This window comes from Lissotriton helveticus, chromosome 12 (genome assembly GCF_964261635.1).
Source record: "Lissotriton helveticus chromosome 12, aLisHel1.1, whole genome shotgun sequence".
Lineage (NCBI taxonomy): Eukaryota > Metazoa > Chordata > Amphibia > Caudata > Salamandridae > Lissotriton > Lissotriton helveticus.
This window is the reverse complement of record NC_136073.1, coordinates 275,848,440-275,866,660: the sequence shown is the minus strand read 5'-3', so window position 1 is coordinate 275,866,660 and position 18,221 is coordinate 275,848,440. Positions and strand designations below refer to the sequence as shown.

General features: G+C 48.6%; 1 protein-coding gene across 2 annotated transcripts in view; it reads right to left on the bottom strand.

The window, feature by feature from the left end:
* Positions 1–18,221, bottom strand: part of PHLPP2 (PH domain and leucine rich repeat protein phosphatase 2) — a 704,566-nt gene that overhangs the window by 408,471 nt on the left and 277,874 nt on the right. For both annotated transcript variants that reach the window (XM_078669274.1, XM_078669275.1), the window contains one exon: positions 17,855–18,045. In XM_078669274.1, coding sequence (XP_078525400.1) covers positions 17,855–18,045 — 191 coding nt within the window. The remainder of the gene's footprint in view (positions 1–17,854; positions 18,046–18,221) is intronic.

Here is an 18,221-nt window from a genome sequence, read left to right as displayed (position 1 = left end):
ATCCACAACGTCTTCTGGTTCCCGTGGCTGCAAAGTCATGGTCTCCCTCTTCGCACCTGAAGGACCTGACATCGGTGGGCATTCGTCTACTGAGCCCCTGGTCCCTCCTGAGTGGCCCAGACTCTGTCCCCTCGGCTTTCAGGTTCCTTCCTGCAAGAATCCACCTGTGGGTTCCACCGGACACTTTTCTTCTTTCCAGCAGTTGCATTTCTTTGAAGGCTCCCATTGAGAACGGCAGCGGTTTCCACCACCACTTCGACCCTATCCACCCGGCTTCCCTGGGATGGGTAACTTCCGTACCTCGGAATCCACGTGTGGGGTGGCTCTTCAACATTCCAAGTTCCAAACAGTTTTTTTGTAATTCACTGGGAAGGGTCCTTAAACACTAAAACTACTACCGCAACACTCCCATTGGATTGTACGCAGCACGCGGTAGTGTTCTCACACTGCAACTAAGTGTTCTTATACCACTATTTTAGTATATGGTTTGGTTTCCCCCTGGAGCCCACTGTGTATTAGTGCTACTTAAGTCTGTTTCTGTGCTACAGTATTGTGTGCTTTGTGTTTATCTGTGTGTAGCAGATACTGTGAGGTATTTAAGGTGGGTTATAATAATAAATACATATATGTGTAACTACTGTGTGGTTCTCCTTTCATTTAACCAATACTATAAGGTTACATTCTGGTAAAACAAGCTGCTTAAAATTCCTTCAAGACTAAGCCTGAAGGCTGATCTGTACAGATATCACTTGAATATCTTTCTAAGGTTATCTTTGACCTCTTAAATCTCCATAAGGGTTGTTTGGACTGGTGCAAGGTGCCCACTTTAATTAATGGACATCATATACCAGGCCAACTTCTCACAACCATTATATCAGAACCTTCATATCTTTCCAGTAGGCCAATCGCTCACAACTACCACTATGCATCTTCAGTCTTAACTTGAAGAACTACAACCTCTCAAGAAGGTCCCTGGGTTGGTTTTGCGTTTCCTTTGCAAAGAGGTTGCAGTTTATTCAGTGTAGCCACGCTTTTCTTGACCCGGTCAGCCAGTTTCTTCTAGTCGTCTCCAAGGACAAACACTTTAATGGCACAGACAGAATCTGCTTATGCACCTATACTTCTCTAGTGGGTGTGATAGCCTCCAGTGTTTTAGCCAGTTTGTATACCTTGTGGTCCCCACCTCAGTTGTCATTTTTCTACATTGTGGGGGTTGTCCGTGTTAGCTAACAAGAGAGAGAATTAATCTCAATTTGCGCTTGTGTAAGCTGCTGTCCATGCATCACAGAGAGACTAGAGTTTTTCCCACACATACCCAGTCCTCGAGGGGCCCTGGGGAATCCCAGCCGCACCCTGCTAATAAGCGCTTTGTCTCTGTTTGCTTTAGTGAGCAATCAGTGACATGCAACACATCACATTCATGTTCTCTTAGGCCTAGTATTTGGAGGGGGAAAACGCTGTGACCGACCCTTGTGCTAGGCGTGTCCCACACACTGCAAAGTGGGATGACGACAATGTCACAAGCAGATCCTTGGGGTCTCTGTGGCCTAGCAACTTGGCAGTCTTTCAGGACGCTCACCCATTATGCAGTTACATCCACCAATACAGCCGGCAGTCTTTAGTGGAAGATTATGGTTGCCTGGCCCCTGTCCACTCTGCCCCTCAAGTACAGGAGACTCTTGTGCTCTATCACTGCCTGGCTAGCACCCCTAGCACACTCTTGACAAGCCATCACTTTCACTCTACTGGCTGACCCTCACACCTCTTACCCCTTAACACACGCACATCCACACCTAGCGCTACCAATTGCTCAGCTCCCCTGCCACTCCAAACCTCTGTTTGGCTCTGATGCACCTCTCTCTCTAGGGAAGGAGGAGGCCTACACCCACTTCTTTTTCTTGCTAATATCAAAGGCAGGGGCAGGGAATACCTACATGTGGATCTCGCTCCAGACAATGACCGGCATCTTGAATCGCATTCAATCCTGGGCTTGCTCCTTCTTCAGCCAATCTCACCAAGCCTCTTTATTAACTTTCTTTTTGCACTCCCTTCAATGATTTTTTTATTACTAACATGAGCTTTTTTCCTTTTGATTCTTATCTCCTTCTCCATGATCCTAAACCATAATTAATTGCTACTGCATGTATGTACATATATATTTCCCGTTCTTTTAGGCTCCTGGACATATGTGCTCAGGTTGTACATTGAATTTTCAATGGTCACTGGCCCAGTCCAAATCGGACATCTTACTGCAAGCCAATATCTGTCTCATGAGCTATCTCTTGTAGGTTCAACATGGAGCAACACATGTTACCTGCTTCTTTATGATTACATTGGCTCTACAGTCTGTGAGTACATAGGCTGTATTTCAGGGACTACATTTAATTTGGATTATCCATATTTAAAATATGTTTACTGTATTTCTATGATTTTGTGGCTACATTTCTGACATGACATTCATTGTTGATTTACAAATTTAACAACATTTTCTTTTTGTGCTATGATCAGGAATTATACTATACGTGTTTTAAAAAAAATGTTATAAATAGAAATAAAGATGTAAATTTTGTTTTAAAAATTCTCCTTTTACAATTGTTTCGCTTAACCTACAGTTCACTAATCCTTTGTTCTAACTACATATTGAAATATGTTGCCCTCAAGAAAGGGAGGCTCCACCTGGCCTATCAGGACTGTATTAAATAAGGTGACTAGAGCGTTGTTGAGATATTCTATTTTTTGGTGGTGTTATTCTGGGAGAACTATTAAAAATAATTTAGTTGCTGCATAACAAAATACTGCCTGTGTCTCATATAGTAACTGTGCGAATATGACAATGGTTTTCTAGCTGCACAGCAGTTCCAGCATTTTTTTATACCACCATCAGTTTTATTTTAATTTAGTTTTTATTAATGATCCGGTGCTAACCCTCTTACCTATAAAAGCAGACGTCCCCATGGGGAACAGTTCCCTGTTCCTTATGTGCCTAATGCAGATGATGACATTTTAATAGCAATGACGGAATAGCCCCACCATCATTTGCTACAAACGTTTGAAACATATTTTAGTCAGAAAAATCTTGAAGTCAACATAAGTAAATTCAAAGTATCTATTGTTTGTGTCACTCTACAGGCTTATTGCCTGAACACACACCATGATTTGGAAACTGTATGAGTTTGACTGGGGATTCTTTAAACTAGTAGCTGGATCTGGTTGGCCCAGACTATAAAAAGTACACACATACTAGCAAATGTTGTCCATGATTTCTCTGCTCATGATGAAAGGCTAAGGGTGTGGCCCTGTCAGCACCATTCAGGATTTCAATGGTAGAAATGCAGGTAGGGCCATGTATGGTGCTGAGTTGTGGCTCTGTGAGATGTTAGCTGACTGATAGCCCCTCATAACTTTCTAAAGAAAATATGTATACTGCCAAGATCTATTTCTCAGGCACACTAAAGTATTGGGTTACAGGTAAGCTATGCTGTAAAACAAGCTACTTTGGCACCAATATTTTACTTGATTATTCTCTGGACAAACCTGTCAGCGCTTGTACACTTGAAAGTGAAGAGAGTTATTGCAATTTGACCATGCACCATATTTAATTTGGAATGCACATCCGTGGAATATCCTTTGCTATTTGGGTTAACAAAACTTTTTAAGTAGAATCAATCACTCTTGCGCAGCTGTTCTGAAGGCCAAGTATTGGGACCAGACACACTGTGGAAATCTAAATGAGACTTGGCTCAGAATAAATGTTTCAAAAAACAATGTCTATCAATCCGGTGCATGTACCTCCCTATGGGCAACTAAAAACTCCCCTGTGTGTATCTGCAACAATACAGTTGTTGAGTCAGAAGAACTTTTATTGTTTAGTCCACGTTATAGCCATTGGTTTTAAAACTTTATTTGTGGGTTATGACATGAATAACTGTAAGGAGGCCTATATATGTAAAAGCACAGTGATAAATCAGATTGAGCTCTTTATGGGAAATTTCACATATAAGTCATGGAGACTATGCAAGAGATGGTCCAACCAGATAATCCAACTTTTGCACAGCACTACATGACATTTACAGCAGATAATAAGGATATATAAACTACCGTATTGGCTTATGTTTTCTTTAACCCCTTGAGTGCTCATGACAGAACCAGGCCGTCATCAGCCATGGGCGGCGTGTGCTCATGACGGCGTGGTTCCGTCATGCTGCTGCCGCTCCGCCTACCTGTGCGGGCAAATTAATGAGCGGGCGTGGTCATGACGGAACCACGCCGTCATGAGGACACGCCACCCGTGACTCATGACGGCGTGGTTCCGTCATGAGCACGGACTTGTCACGCTCACCCCCTAGCGTCCCCCCCCCAACACCCCGCGGCTGAATTCGCGGCGCAGGGAAGGGGTTAAGGCCTAAAAATGGAATTGTATTTATTCACTATCGGCTACCAAGTTTCAGCAGTCTTGCAATTTACCATACATGGGCTACTAAACCGAAACTGCTTGCAGTTCACATTTTGGGCTACCAAGCCATGGATGTCTAGCACATTTGTGTCTAAACCATCAGCCACATTCTGCCTTTGATAATAAACTTAAGAGCTGAGCAACAATCATCTCCCCTTTAGCCCAGTACCTGAGAGTCCTCCTATGCCTCACACAATACTGTCTGGAGCATCACCCTGGCCACCTCTCACCATTCTTTCCTCCATTGTCGGCACGATCTCCTTTTATGTCCTTGATCTGCAGGTGTTGGTGCCCAGGCCATCTCTTTCCTGTTCCTTGGATAGGATACTGCTCCTCTAAGATCCAAAACCATAATCCTCCTTGAGGACATCCGCACTCCGCTTGTCAAATCTTTTCTCCAGATCAAGTGCTCTGCCCAAAAATTGACTGGCCATCCTATAAATTCCATCTTAAACTTTCATTGTAGTTTTCACATTTGAACCACCCCATGAACCACTATGCTTCCTTAAGTTCCCTAATTTTTCCTGACAATGACCTTTAATTTTAGGCAGTACAGGTCCTACTCACATTGCTGAAACCTACACATTACGCTAGTATTATGAAGTTCAAGCTCCTTCTCCATTAGTCCTTTGCCAAGTAGTGTTGAAGCTTTGTAATAAATCCTTTATGTTGGCAACAGTTCCAAAAGTCTGGAAGCAAGCTCTGCTTTTGTATTATTTAAAAAAAAATCAAATGTGGACCCTCTTGTCATGGGCAATTACTGGCCTTTCTTTTACTACTGCCCATGAAGATCATTGAAAAGGCTGCTAATTACCAACTGTCCACATTCCAGTAAGTCAATAAGATGCTTGATGAGGACCAGTCTGAGTTTAGAAATGGTCGTATTATAGAGACTACTCTGATTTCTATCCTTGATGACCTCAGATCTCTTGTCGATCAGGGCAATTCTTCTGCCCTGGTGCTGCTTGATTTAGCAGAAGCTTTCAAACAGGTTTCTCATTCTCCATTGTTGATGCGTTTGCAGGTGTCTGGTATTAAAGGATCTGCTCTTGCTTAGTTGAAATACTATATTTCAAACAGTTCACAGGCAGTGTGTGCAGGATCCTGTCAATCATGATGTAATGCAGCCTCTCATGTGGGACCTCAGGGGTCGGCACTAGTTCTGGCATTATTTCATCTTTATGTTCGGCCTCAAGTCTGTCTAATTCATTCTTACAGTCTTAAGTTTGCCTGCTAAGCAGATGGCATCAACGTATTAATATCTTTGGATAACAACAACGTGACCTTCTGCTACATTAAGATAAAAGCAAAAAGGACAAATGACTGACAGGATGCTAAACAATACAAATATTCACCCCCAGTCACACACATCTGGTTTAAATCAATTGTTTTTTGCACACCACGCCACCACAGTTTGGATCCAGTCTGATTTGCATATGGCTGATACCAAACTGAGGTGATGTGGTGAGCAAAAATACGGTGGACTAACCCAGATCTTTGTGCTACTGGATTCAAGCTAGCCTGGCTGACGAGGAGTGATACCACAAAACCAGTCCAAGGATGTCTGTTTCCAGTCCAGGGAGGACTTGGCTTGGCAGTTTGATCTAGACTGTTCCCATGGGAAGCAGGATCAAGACTGATTTGCATATGGCTAGGTCTAAACCAAACTGTGGTGGCGTGAAGAGCAAAAAAACAATAGATTTAGGCCCAGATCTCTGCATTGGGGGTGAGTGTTTGACTTTGTTCAGCATTCCATCCATTAATTGTTCTTTTTGCATTTGTCAACTGAAGTGTGACAGGGATGCCCAGATGTGGGTCCCGTGCTTGCCAAGCCACTAGATTCAAGCTATCCTGGCTGATGAGTGGTGATACCCCGAAACCAGTCCTAGGATCCTTGTTTCTGGTCCAGGGAGGACCTGGCTTGACATTTCGGTATGGACTGTTCCCATGGGGAGCTGGGGCAAGACTGATTTGCATATGGCTAGGTCCAAACTGTGGTGGCGTGGTGAGAAATAAAACAATGGATTAAGGCCCAGATCTCTCCATTTGGGGTGAGCGTTTGACTTTGTTCAGCATTCTGTCCATCAAGTGTTCTTCTTGCATTTGTCATCTGAAGAGGGACGGGATGCTGAGACGTGGGTCACGTGCTCAGCATGCCACTAGATTGAAACTATCCTGGCTGATGAGGGTGATATCCTGAAACCGGTCCTAGGATCCTTGTTTCCTGTCCAGGAAGGACATGGCTAGGCAGTTCGGTCTGGACTGTTCCCATCGGGAGCAGGGTGAAGAATGATTTGTATATGGCTAGGTCCAAACTGTGGTAGCGTGGTGAGCAAAAAAATGATGAATTTAGGCCTAGATCTCTGCACTGGTGGTGAGTGTTTGACATTTTTCAGCATTCCGTCTATCAATTGTTCTTTTTGCTGCATTTAAATATTGTAAGTTGCCAGGATAAACTGGATGAGTGCCATTTCACTAAAATGAATTATGAAAAACACAATTACTTGCTATTTCAGATAGACACTCTCTCAGATCTCTTCTGCTAGGATTTTGGCATGAACAACTGATACTTGCTCCAACTCCTGTGCCAGACATCCAGGATCTTAGCTTCCAACTTGATCAGGACAGGGTTGATAAGATGTATGGGCAAAAAGTTATTTGTTTTCTTTTATGAAAGTGCTTCAAAAGATTCTGGCATTTTTGCAGGCACATACAAGATTTTGGCACACCATCTGCAGCACATTCAGAATGCAGCAGCCTGTCTTGCTTTAAGCCTCCACAAGCGGTCTTCAGCCTCTCAAGCCTCAAGAACTTTGCACTAGCTATCAGTCTCAAAATATATTGTATTCAAAGCTGGGTGCATTGTCTTCCACACCTATCATTGGACAGGAACTCTGTATTGGTATAACAGATGTCCTCACTACCAGCCAGACCTGCATCTAAGATCTACAGATTCTGGTGTTCTATTGGTCATCAAAGTCTATCAGGCTGGCCCTGGGGGTACAATTTTGTTGACTGTTCACAAAAACTCCACTCCACAAATCAACCACTGGACAAAGTAGCTGACCAACTGCACACAGAGATGTTCCATTTGTAACTAACTACCTTTCCAAAATCAAAATAGGAATTTATCTGAATACAGCATTGTGCAAAACAAATCTAACACAAAGCAACATTAAACAAAATCAAGATTGCTGCAAGTTGCAAAATTAGGCAACAAGAAACTAGCCAGGTTGGAATTACTTGAGTGTCGCATTGTGGGAACTCTTAATAGATCATTGTCCTATTTAGGGAAACCAGCAATAAAATAGCATACCTACTATTTTCAACTATGTCATTTAACATGTCATGAGTGATGTAATATGTGAGGTCATAAGCAGTGCATGGTAGGAGCACCAGATATAGTTAGCTCAGTAAACTATAACTGGTGAATATCAGTGTTTTTTTTGTTTTAAAAGAATAGTTCATATATTATTACAAGGCCCCACTATAAGATCACTTACATTTTTTCAGTGAATTTCAGTTTTTTTTAAATTTGTTTTATTAAAGTTACATATCTAACTGTAAAATCACTTTAACCTTTGTTTTTTCAGTGAAAATATATGTACCTGTTCCCCTAGTCAGTCTCCAACAATAGGCGTCAAACCACCACCAAACTCAAGGATACCTAATAAATTAACCCCAGAATACAAAAAAACCTGAGCTACCTTTGCCAGTAGGTTAATAGATGGACCCATGCGGAAGATAAACAAACCTACTGAGCATGATTATGACTATTAACACTTCAAACATAATGACACAAACATTCTGCAGCAGCAACCCAAACTGCAAAGCCAACTGTCACCATCAAACGTCTAACCTGCCAATTACCTCCAGTATTTTGCAGCAGGACCAGCTGCAACCCTGCACCTGCTACCACTTCCCCATGCATGTTATGGCCTAAAGATTAGGACTGCAGTCATAAATTGGAAAACTGGGATGAAGAGGGAGCATGTGGAGCTCTAACACCCTGCCCCAACCTATGTAACGCTGTGGCTTCTGGGTCCCACCTCAAGGGCCAAGCACTGAAGCCCTCCGCGCTTGGGGATAAGCAAACCTCACCCGTAGAGTTCAACTCCAGCAAAGTGGGGGCACCCACTTATCCAACTTTCACCCCCCAAATTCCACAGCCCTTCTGGGCAGCACCTTTATTGTGTGGGGTTAAGGGACAGGCTGTGGCAGAGCCCCTCTTAAACCAACATGTTATGTGTGAGAAAGAAGTCGCCCTTCCCTCTTTTCTTGACCTCAAAGAGAAACATACAACCTCGCCTGCTGTACAAAGACAACAAGCATTCTTTCAACAATCAGACAAAGGTCACAAGACATCTCTATTAATAGAAAACTGCACATAAAAATAAGTATCCTTTCCAGAAACATAGCAGCAGAGGGAGACATAAATATGATTCTGATTGACAGTTGCCGACCACAATTCCGATTTTTAGAAATGCACATTACACAGCATAAGTAAGGATCCTTAATAAATGCAATGCACAACTACGTTGTGAAAAACGACAGAATGTGCAGTTCCTAACAAGGGGGGTGAAGGAAGCAGGTTACTTATTGAATGCCCTCACACACCCAGCAAGGTGTCATGCTTCATCATCGGGCTGTGCTCCTCGTCGGGCCGGTGCTGCAATGCCCAACGGGCTCTAGCGAAGGGGCTCTTTGCCTGAGATCTTTTAAGAGACAGCTGTTAGGTGCGTGTGGGTGAGGGGTCAGTGTAGTGAATGAGTGTGAGTGGTGCTTTAAAATAGGTATAGCACTGACCTGAGGGAATTAATTTTAATCACGTGGTGTGCTACCATAATTAAAATGTGTGAGCTCTGTATGGAGTAACAATGATCCACAGGATCTAGTATATGTGCGTGGTTGACATGTTTTTTGCCTGCTGCCCCTAGTGGGTCACTCATCAATTCTTCAGGCCCAATGACTACAGGAGTGAGTGCTCAAGAACTCTATCACTACTACAAAGCCTAGGCGCTAAACTTTCAATATCAGCAGTGATGTTAATAGAAGGTCCGGTGATATACCTATTTTAAAGCACCACTCACACTCATTCACTACACCGACCACTCACCCTTACCCTCACGCACCAAACAGCTGTCTCTTAAAAGATCTCCGGCAAAGAGCCCCTTCGCTGGAGCCCGTCGGGCATTGCAGCGCCGGCCCGACGAGGAGCACAGCCCAATAATGAAGCATGACACCTTGCTGGGTGTGTGAGGGCATTCAATAAGAAACCTGCTTCCTTCACCCCCCCTCACGCACCTAACGGCTGTCTCTTAAAAGATCTCCGGCAAAGAGCCCCTTTGTGGGAGCCCATCGGGCATTGCAGCGCCAGCCCGACGAGGAGCACAGCCCAATGATGAAGCATGACACCTTGCTGGGTGTGTGAGGCATTCAATAAGAGACCTGCTTCCTTCACCCCCTTGTTAGGAACTGCACATTCTTGTGTTTTTCGTATTCTTTTGAAGCATTGTGCAAGACCGAATCAAACGTTCCAGGTTCCATTTGGGATTCAACCAGTGGCGTCACTAGGGGTGTGCTGGGGTGCGGACCGCACCGGGTGACACCAGCACAGGGGGTGCCACCAATACGCTGTGTTGTCCAACTTTGCAGCCTCGCCTCTGCCAGGTGTACTGAGGCTTTAACAGCGAGCAGTTGGACCACGTGTACCAGGATGCATCGGTGATATGTGAAGCTGTTGCTGCCTCAGAGGTCCTGGTGCTGGGCAACAGAGGAGGAAAGACAGACAGACGCAGCGTGGACTCCTACTGAGCCTAGAGCAGCGTGGGATGAGGCACAGGACAGACAGACAGCGGGCTGACCTCGTACTGAATCTCCCCAGCACGGAGGAGAAGCCGGCGGCCGGTAACCCCCCAGTGAAGCTCACCAGGCAGAGAAAGGGGGCAGACGGTGATCCGCTGGGGTCAAAACTCCTGCTGGAGCCAAGAGCAGCCGGGGTAGGGCAGGCGGGTGAAGCGCGGACAGACTGATGCAGTCAACTGAACTCCCTCCACGCACTGGAATTTACCGGAGCATCTGTGCCCAGTCTAGCTCACTCTGCTGCTCCAGGAAGAGCAGGTGAGTGTCTTTTACTGCTGAGGTGTGTAATGTTCCGCTGAGTGTCTGTGGCCCTGTCTTGAACCCTATGCAGCCTCCTTTACTCCGTACAGTATCAGGAACACGACGGTGTAGTTATGGTAGTATGCTGACGTTTGTGAATACCTGTTGCTACTGATGTCAACCCCAGTGGTGTAACAAAACCTTAGAGTACCCCTCCTCCCCTTGCACGGAATGGTGAGGGGTCCGCACAAGGCCCATTCCCAGGCGGTCACCACCCACCCTGTAAAAGTACTTTTATCGTAGCCTCCTGCATTCACCTGCCATTAGCAGAGGTTTCCTTGATACCTTTAGCGCCAAAGAGAAAAAAGTTATTCTTGTTGGATGTGCATGCTCCAGACACATGCACACTAAAAACCGAGTTGTGTTCATATTTTTTATTATAAAATTGTCAATATTTTTATTAAAATAAAAATGAACTTTAGGGACCGAGTGAATGTTGCCTTCACTCGCGGTTAAATAAGGGAGTAGGTTTGTAAAGGATGTGCAGATGCAAATTAAATGTAACCACCAAAAGTTGAAGATGAACTTTGTTATGTATAGTTTGGCACAGCAGGTTAATCCACAAAACATTTGCAGAGCTCCCATTGTATGAGTCTGGCAGTTCCTTTTTCCATTTAATGCCTTAGTCTGAGCACTCGGGTGTGTAGTGTCCTGCTGGACACGTTCTAGTCTTTAACAATCTGTAACCCCCACTGATACACCCACCCACCACCAGCTTCACGAGTCATTTGACCTGGTTAATAAAGGGGGCCGAGCGCTCGTGCTCGGGGCCAGTTTGCTAACCTACTACCCTGTGTCTGCGTCACCATGATCACCGTAATGCGGGCCTAGTGCCCAACACTACATTGGTGACGAGGCGGGTCTTTCCCGCGTGTGCAGCCACTGTTTCATCAGTGGAAAAAAGGGGGGGGGAGAGAGCTGCCCGTGCAGAGGGAACCCCCTGTGAATCGGCGTCGGCCGCCTAGAGGCCCGCGGGGCGTGTACCGAGCTCCAGGCCTTTACGCTAATGAAAAGCCGAACGGGAGCCCACCCCGCACCTCTTGAGCCCTGCCGAGAGCCGCCCTGGCGAGACAAGGGCCCGGGACAGAAGCACTGACCGACCAGAGCCCACCCGGGTTGGCCGCAAGTGACCCCCACCGCGTGGAGGACGGCGGAGCCCCGCAGCTCGGCCCGAGGTGACCAGGAGCCCACCCTGTACCTCGTGTGCCTGTGCGCAGCCGCCCCCCCCGGGAAAGTGCCCAAGGGGAGAAGAGCGGACCGACCCGCGTCGGCCGCGATCGAGGAATCCCCGGCAGTGGAGAATGCAAGCCGAGCGAAGCCCACCTGCATCGGTCGCAACCAGGCCGCAACTGATGGCCCCACCACGAAGTGACCAACGCGGAGCCCACCCGCGTGGCAGAAGAGGCCCGTCGGCCGGAGGTGAGCCTGAGCGCTGAGAGAGGCCTTGGGGGCCGCGGAGCCTGAAGCGACCCCCCATGACTGTACACTGAAGTGGAGCCCACCCGCATGGTCGTGCCACCTTGCCAGGCGCGATATGGCCGAGAATAAACACAAAGTGAAGAATGGCCAGCGGAGCCCACCCGCGGCCTGCCTGCAGCGTCCCCTGTTTCCCGCCGCGCAGCGTGTATGATGCGAGGCGGCGGGGTGAATGAACTTTGGAGGAAAGCGCCTGCAGCGTGTGGAGAGCTGCCGGGCGCTGCATACAGATAGAATGCCGAGCGGGTGCCCACCCCGCGTCGGATGAGCCCTGCCGAGCAACTGGTGTAGTCACAGAACTGCTGAACGCTGCCGGGAGCCAGCGCGAACCTCCCCTTTCCCGCGGCGTGTCACGAGTGAGCCGGTAAAGGTGGGGCGGAAGAGAGAGATGGAACACCGGTGGGGAGAAAGACAATGAAGGCGGCACTCGGACGCCACCATCGGGGGTTGAAAGAGGGGGCGGGCAGAGATCAGATCTGCTAACAGCGCACAGCCCCATGTGCAAGGGCACTAAGCGGGTACACGAAGGGAACAAGCTTTCCCCCTCCTCCCTCCTCATAAAGCCCAGCAGAATGCAGAAATGAACTTACTGGGCAGCCAGGTGAAGTCCCTGCCCTGACGGTGGAGAGGAGAGATCAGGCCCCAGGCAGAACCAGCCAAGAACAGCAAAAGCAGGCCAGGAAAAGCAACACTGGCATCTAGTGGCTAATCGTGGAACTACACTGACAAGCCACAACTAATTCTGCAACAAGCATTGGACAAAGCAAGGAATCACAGCAAAAACACAACGGGGACCGCCACGTGCAGGAAGCGGGTGCGCAGCAGCACAGGACGGTCGATAACTACCACAGCAAGGAGCCTGCGACAATCCAAGAAAAGACACAGACCACCAAGGATGAATAACGGACTACACCCAACGGGTCACCTACCCCACTGCAGCCAACAAGTGACATGTGACAGAGGCGCAGCACAAGACCCACCAGTACAGCACAACAAGGTGCAGCAACACAACAGACGCAGAAAGTGCAAAATGCTGACTCAGACACCTGGGAGACCGTAGTAGAAACTATACACAAGTCCTACCGCAACAGCCCAGAAGCCAGCGGTACCGCTGCCCACAAGAAGACTGCCACACCAGAATGGTGCCATGTCCTCACACGCCAGGAGACGGCGCAGGAACGCGCCGGAAGCGCTAGAAACGCGCAAGGAGTGCAAGAACTCCACAAAGGACACTCAAAGGAGCGCAGCACGTACGCCCCAGAAAAGCAAGAAGCACAGCCATCAGCACACGAAAAGAAAAGGTCAACGGAGCGGTGACGCAACCCTCCTGAAGCACCTCACGGACACCGAAGCCTGGAACCCCACACGGAAACACCAGCGAAAGTCACAGGAGCGGTGGCGCAACCCTCCGGACACCGTGAAGCACCCGAAGAGCGCGGGCAAAAGCGCGCCAAAACAAAAGCATCGCAACAGCAAAGAGGAGGAGCACGCAGATCTCCGGAAGCATGAAGACACACGAGAAAGCCGACCACCCAGTCTGGTCGCAAGGAGGAGAAAGCCGGCCACCCAGCCTGGTCGCAAGGAGAAGAAAGCCGGCCACCCAGCCTGGTCGCAAGGAGAAGAAAGACGGCCACCCAGCCTGGTCGCAAGGAGAAGAAAGCCGGCCACCCAGCCTGGTCGCAAGAAGGAAAAGCCGACCGCCCAGTCTGGTCACAAGAAGGTAAAGCCGACCACCCAGTCTGGTCGCAAGGAAGGTAAAACAGACCACCCAGTCTGGTCGCAAGGAAGGTAAAACAGACCACCCAGTCTGGTTGCAAGGAGAACGAAGTCGCAAAGGAGAAGAGAAAGCCGACCCCTGTCTGGTCGCCAACGAAGATGAAGTCGCAAGGGAAAAGGGTGACCACCCAGCCTGGTCACAAGGAAGACGAAGCCAGAGAATCGACTAGAAAGAAAAGTGGAACGACCAGTCAGATGGTCGCCAGCGCAGAGAGACCTGGCCGGAGGTCTGCTCCGAAGACAGAAGACGTCCGTGAACCAAATGCCCAAGAGAGTGTCCGGAAGAGGACCCGGAGAGACGGACGCAACACCTACAAGAACCAGAAGTAACAGGAAGCAAGAAAGATCGCAACGACCGGTCCAGTCACAGAAGAGAAGAAGACAGTGTCCGAAAACCAGGACAAGACCAGAGGGGAAACAGGCGGAGTGCACACTGCCTGGAGAAGCCTAGTCAGGAAGACAAGGACAGCGAGATGACCAGACCATTTCGCGAAAAGGAAAAACGGAGAAGAAAGGCACGACGCCATGAAGGAAGGAGAAGAAGAAAGGAGTCATGTGGCACGACGCCATCAAGAACAACAACATCCAGAAAGGTGAGGAGAGGTGTGACAAGTCTACACACCCACCAGAAGAAGAGGCGACACGCACCACAGCACTGCGTACAGTGAATCACATGCCCAGGAGAACATTGATGGCACTGGGAACAGAACAGGCATCTACTTACAAGTTCCCCGACGACTGGTCGACTACAGGAGAGTACAGGCTGGACCATTGGTGACACCTACCTTTGGGATTGAGCGGAAGATTGGATGCGGAGAGCGCTCAGACGTCCGGCAGAAGGAGAACTGACCACTCCACACCAGCCCGTGGATATCCAAGGGGCAAAGACCTCAGGGACACCGGTGGCAGAGGGTCCCGACAAGAGAGATGGATCCACCGCCGTCTATCCTGTACGTCCTGGGAAGAAGAGGAACTTGTGCGCAAAGGCGAGAGTCAACAGCCACCCTCCAGGAGGAGCCACGGACTGCGAGGTAGTAATCTCATCGCCTCCTCCATTCACACCCAGACTGTGGAGTTGGAGCAACGCTGCAGAGAACACCCAGCCCAGTGGAAACCTGAAGACGAGGGCCTCCAGGACATCTCGTGGCAGGAGAACACCCGCGAGAGGGGCCTCCCAGTGAGAGGGATGTCCTTCATCCACTCCCTCCTTTGCAATGTGAAGCCAAGCTGCCTACAGTGAAGAAACCCGACGGACTAGTCAATCAATCAATAAATCACATTTGTAGAGCGCGCTACTCACCCGCAAGGGTCTCAAGGCGCTGGGAGGGGGGGTGCTGCTACTGCTCGAAGAGCCAGGTCTTAAGTTGCTTCCTGAAGGAGAGATGGTCCTGGGTCAGTCGTAGGTGGGTGGGGAGGGAGTTCCATGTCTTGGCCGCCAGGTAGGAGAAAGAGCTTCCTCCGGTGGTGGTTCTGCGAATCCGTGGGACGGTGGCGAGGGCGAGGCTGGTGGAGTGGAGCTGGCGGGTGGGTGCGTAGAACGTGAGGTAGTTGTTGAGGTATTTGAGGCCCATGTCGTGGAGAGCCTTGTGTGCGTGGGTGAGGAGCCTGAACGTGATTCTCTTGCTGACGGGGAGCCAGTGCAGGTCACTCAGGTGGGCAGAGATGTGGCTGTGACGGGGGACGTCCAGGATGAGTCGTGCAGAAGCGTTCTGTATGCACTGTAGTCTTTTCTGTAGTTTGGCTGTGGTTCCAGCGTAGAGGGCGTTCCCGTAGTCCAGTCGGCTGGTGACGAGGGCCTGGGTGACCGTCTTTCTGGTTACGGTGGGGATCCACCGGAAGATCTTTCGGAGCATGCGTAGGGTGTTGAAACAGGATGCCGAGACAGCGTTGACTTGCTTGGTCATCGTGAGGGAGGAGTCCAGGATGAAGCCCAGGTTGCGTGCGTGGTCTGTGGGCTTGGGGGCGGTGCCCAGTGCAGGGGGCCACCAGGAGTCGTACAACCTCCATCAAGTCTACCATCTGGTAATCCTGTTCGGCGTCACCCCAAAATCAAGATCTCCATGGACTGAAGAACACACTGCCATGGCGCAAGTCCAGAAGAGCACGCCCACCGAGGACCAGGACGCCGAGCCCAAGAGAACGAACGTTTCAGCTGAAAGTTTCCACCGTCGTCATCTAGCAAGCAGCTGAAGAGCCTCCTTCTAAAGTTAGGAGATTGCATATTTTTATGTTTTTCCTCCCACAGGTTAGGACTTTTGTTTTATCTCTACTCTAAGTTTGGGAGGAATGTAGTGTCCTGCTGGACACGTTCTAGTCTTTAACAATCTGTAACACCCACCCACCACCAGCACCATACACCCACCCACCACCAGCGTCACGAGTCAGGTCACCTGGTTAATAAAGGGGGCCGAGCGCTCGTGCTCGGGGCCAGTTTGCTAACCTACTACCCTGTGTCTGCATCACCATGATCACCGTAATGCGGGCCTAGTGCCCAACACTACAGGGTGTAGCATCAGTTTATTTGTGACTTAATGTCTTCCAATCTAATATTCACTTATAGGGACGTCACTGATAGAACGGCTACTGGTATTTTAAACATTGCTTATATATATATATATTGCTTGTGGTGGGAGCCCCGGGGGCACCAAGGAGTCCTGCTTCCTGGTCTTTTCCTCTGTTGCCAGTGTAATACTTTCGGTGCAAGAGGGAGGAGGGACTTTATATTCCGATTGCCCGGAATTGCGGAGGGGAACTCGGATGCAAGGAGGTAAAAGCAGGAGAGCAGAGGAGGACAACACAAAGGAGGACACAGTACCGAAGGCTACGGAGGAGAAAGCGGTGGGAGAACAACCAGCGCAACCAGAGGCTAGCAGATCCAGAAGGGACACCCTGACCTAGGACGTGGTCGAACGGGAGGTCTGCAGGAGCCAGGATGGCCACCGGGAAGGCGTGCCGGACGAGGCGGCCTTGGCTCTGTCACAGAGGAGGTCCATGGGGTAAGTCGTGAGGGGGTGACACCATGAGTTACCCGCACTGGGTGACACCAACCCTAGTGACGCCACTGGATTCAACAACTACGTTGTGGACAAATGCTATCCCAGATTCCCAAAGCATGGTCCCACAAACACAATAGCCCAGTCTATGTCTGAGATCATACAGCCATACGCAAAGATTTACCATCTAATGCAGCGCCAAAGCATTTTCAATGGCTAGGTCGTGATAATTCTGAGAAGCAGACCTCACCACTGTCACCACAGACCTCACCACCACTCATCACACCTCACCACTGTCTGCCTTTGTGTGTTCATGCATCTAAAAGTGAAAATGGTTGTATGGCAAAGAGAGCCTCCACTAATGACTGCTGAGTCAGGGCGGCTTCCCATCAACGACTCATCATGCAGTTTTCTGCTGCTCAGGATATCGGCATCACAGGTGATAGCTGCCATTACAATATCAATAAATTAGCACCTCTGGCAGTACCAGCTGCACCACTTTGAATTTTGAATTTAAAAACATTTGTACAGCGCTCGTTTACCAGGCGGTTTCATGGCGCTAGTGGCGGACGGTGGGCGACGGTGACAGGAGGAGTCTATGTCAGGTAGGCTTGCGTGAAGAGGAAGGTTTTAAGGTTCTTCCGGAACAGGGGGTAGGAAGGAGAAGTGCGCAAGGCAACAGGGAGGGAGTTCCAGAAGGTGGGAGCCAAGACAGCAAAACTAGATCCACTGCCCTAATGACAAAAACTGCTGCGCTCAGGTGCACTCGCTATTTGACATTCATCCTTCATTTATGATGCTTCTGCATGTTTTCTCTATGCCGTTAACATTTTAGGAAAATAAAGAAAATTTGTGGGTAATTCCCAAATATCTCCAGGGAATTAAGCTAGCCTCATTTTCTGCTGAAAACTATGAGCTGCCTCAGCCTAATCGATCTCCAAACACAAATAAAAACAAGACACTTTTAGTGAGCAGGTATTCATAAAAAACTCACCTTGCCTCCCACCAGTGGAAGAATGTGCATCTTTCCTGCTTGGCAATTCTTCACCGAGGACACAATTAGGCAGGTGCCGCACAAGACCACCTGGCGCTCAGCCCATTTGTGCAGTTGGGTTTTACCTTTCCGCACACTATGGATCCCAGAAAGCATGATTCGATCCAGCTGCTCAACCTGACATGGTTTTTCTAGAATGAGAGGAAAAGGACATTTTAACGTCAACTTTGAAGTACCTTTGATTGAGTTTATGAGAAAATTATAAAAGGCACCAGTGAAGAAAACATGGCTGACAAATGTATCGTGTCAAATGGTGATATCTACTAAGGACCCATTACTAAGAACCTCTGCCAAGCCAACGTAAACC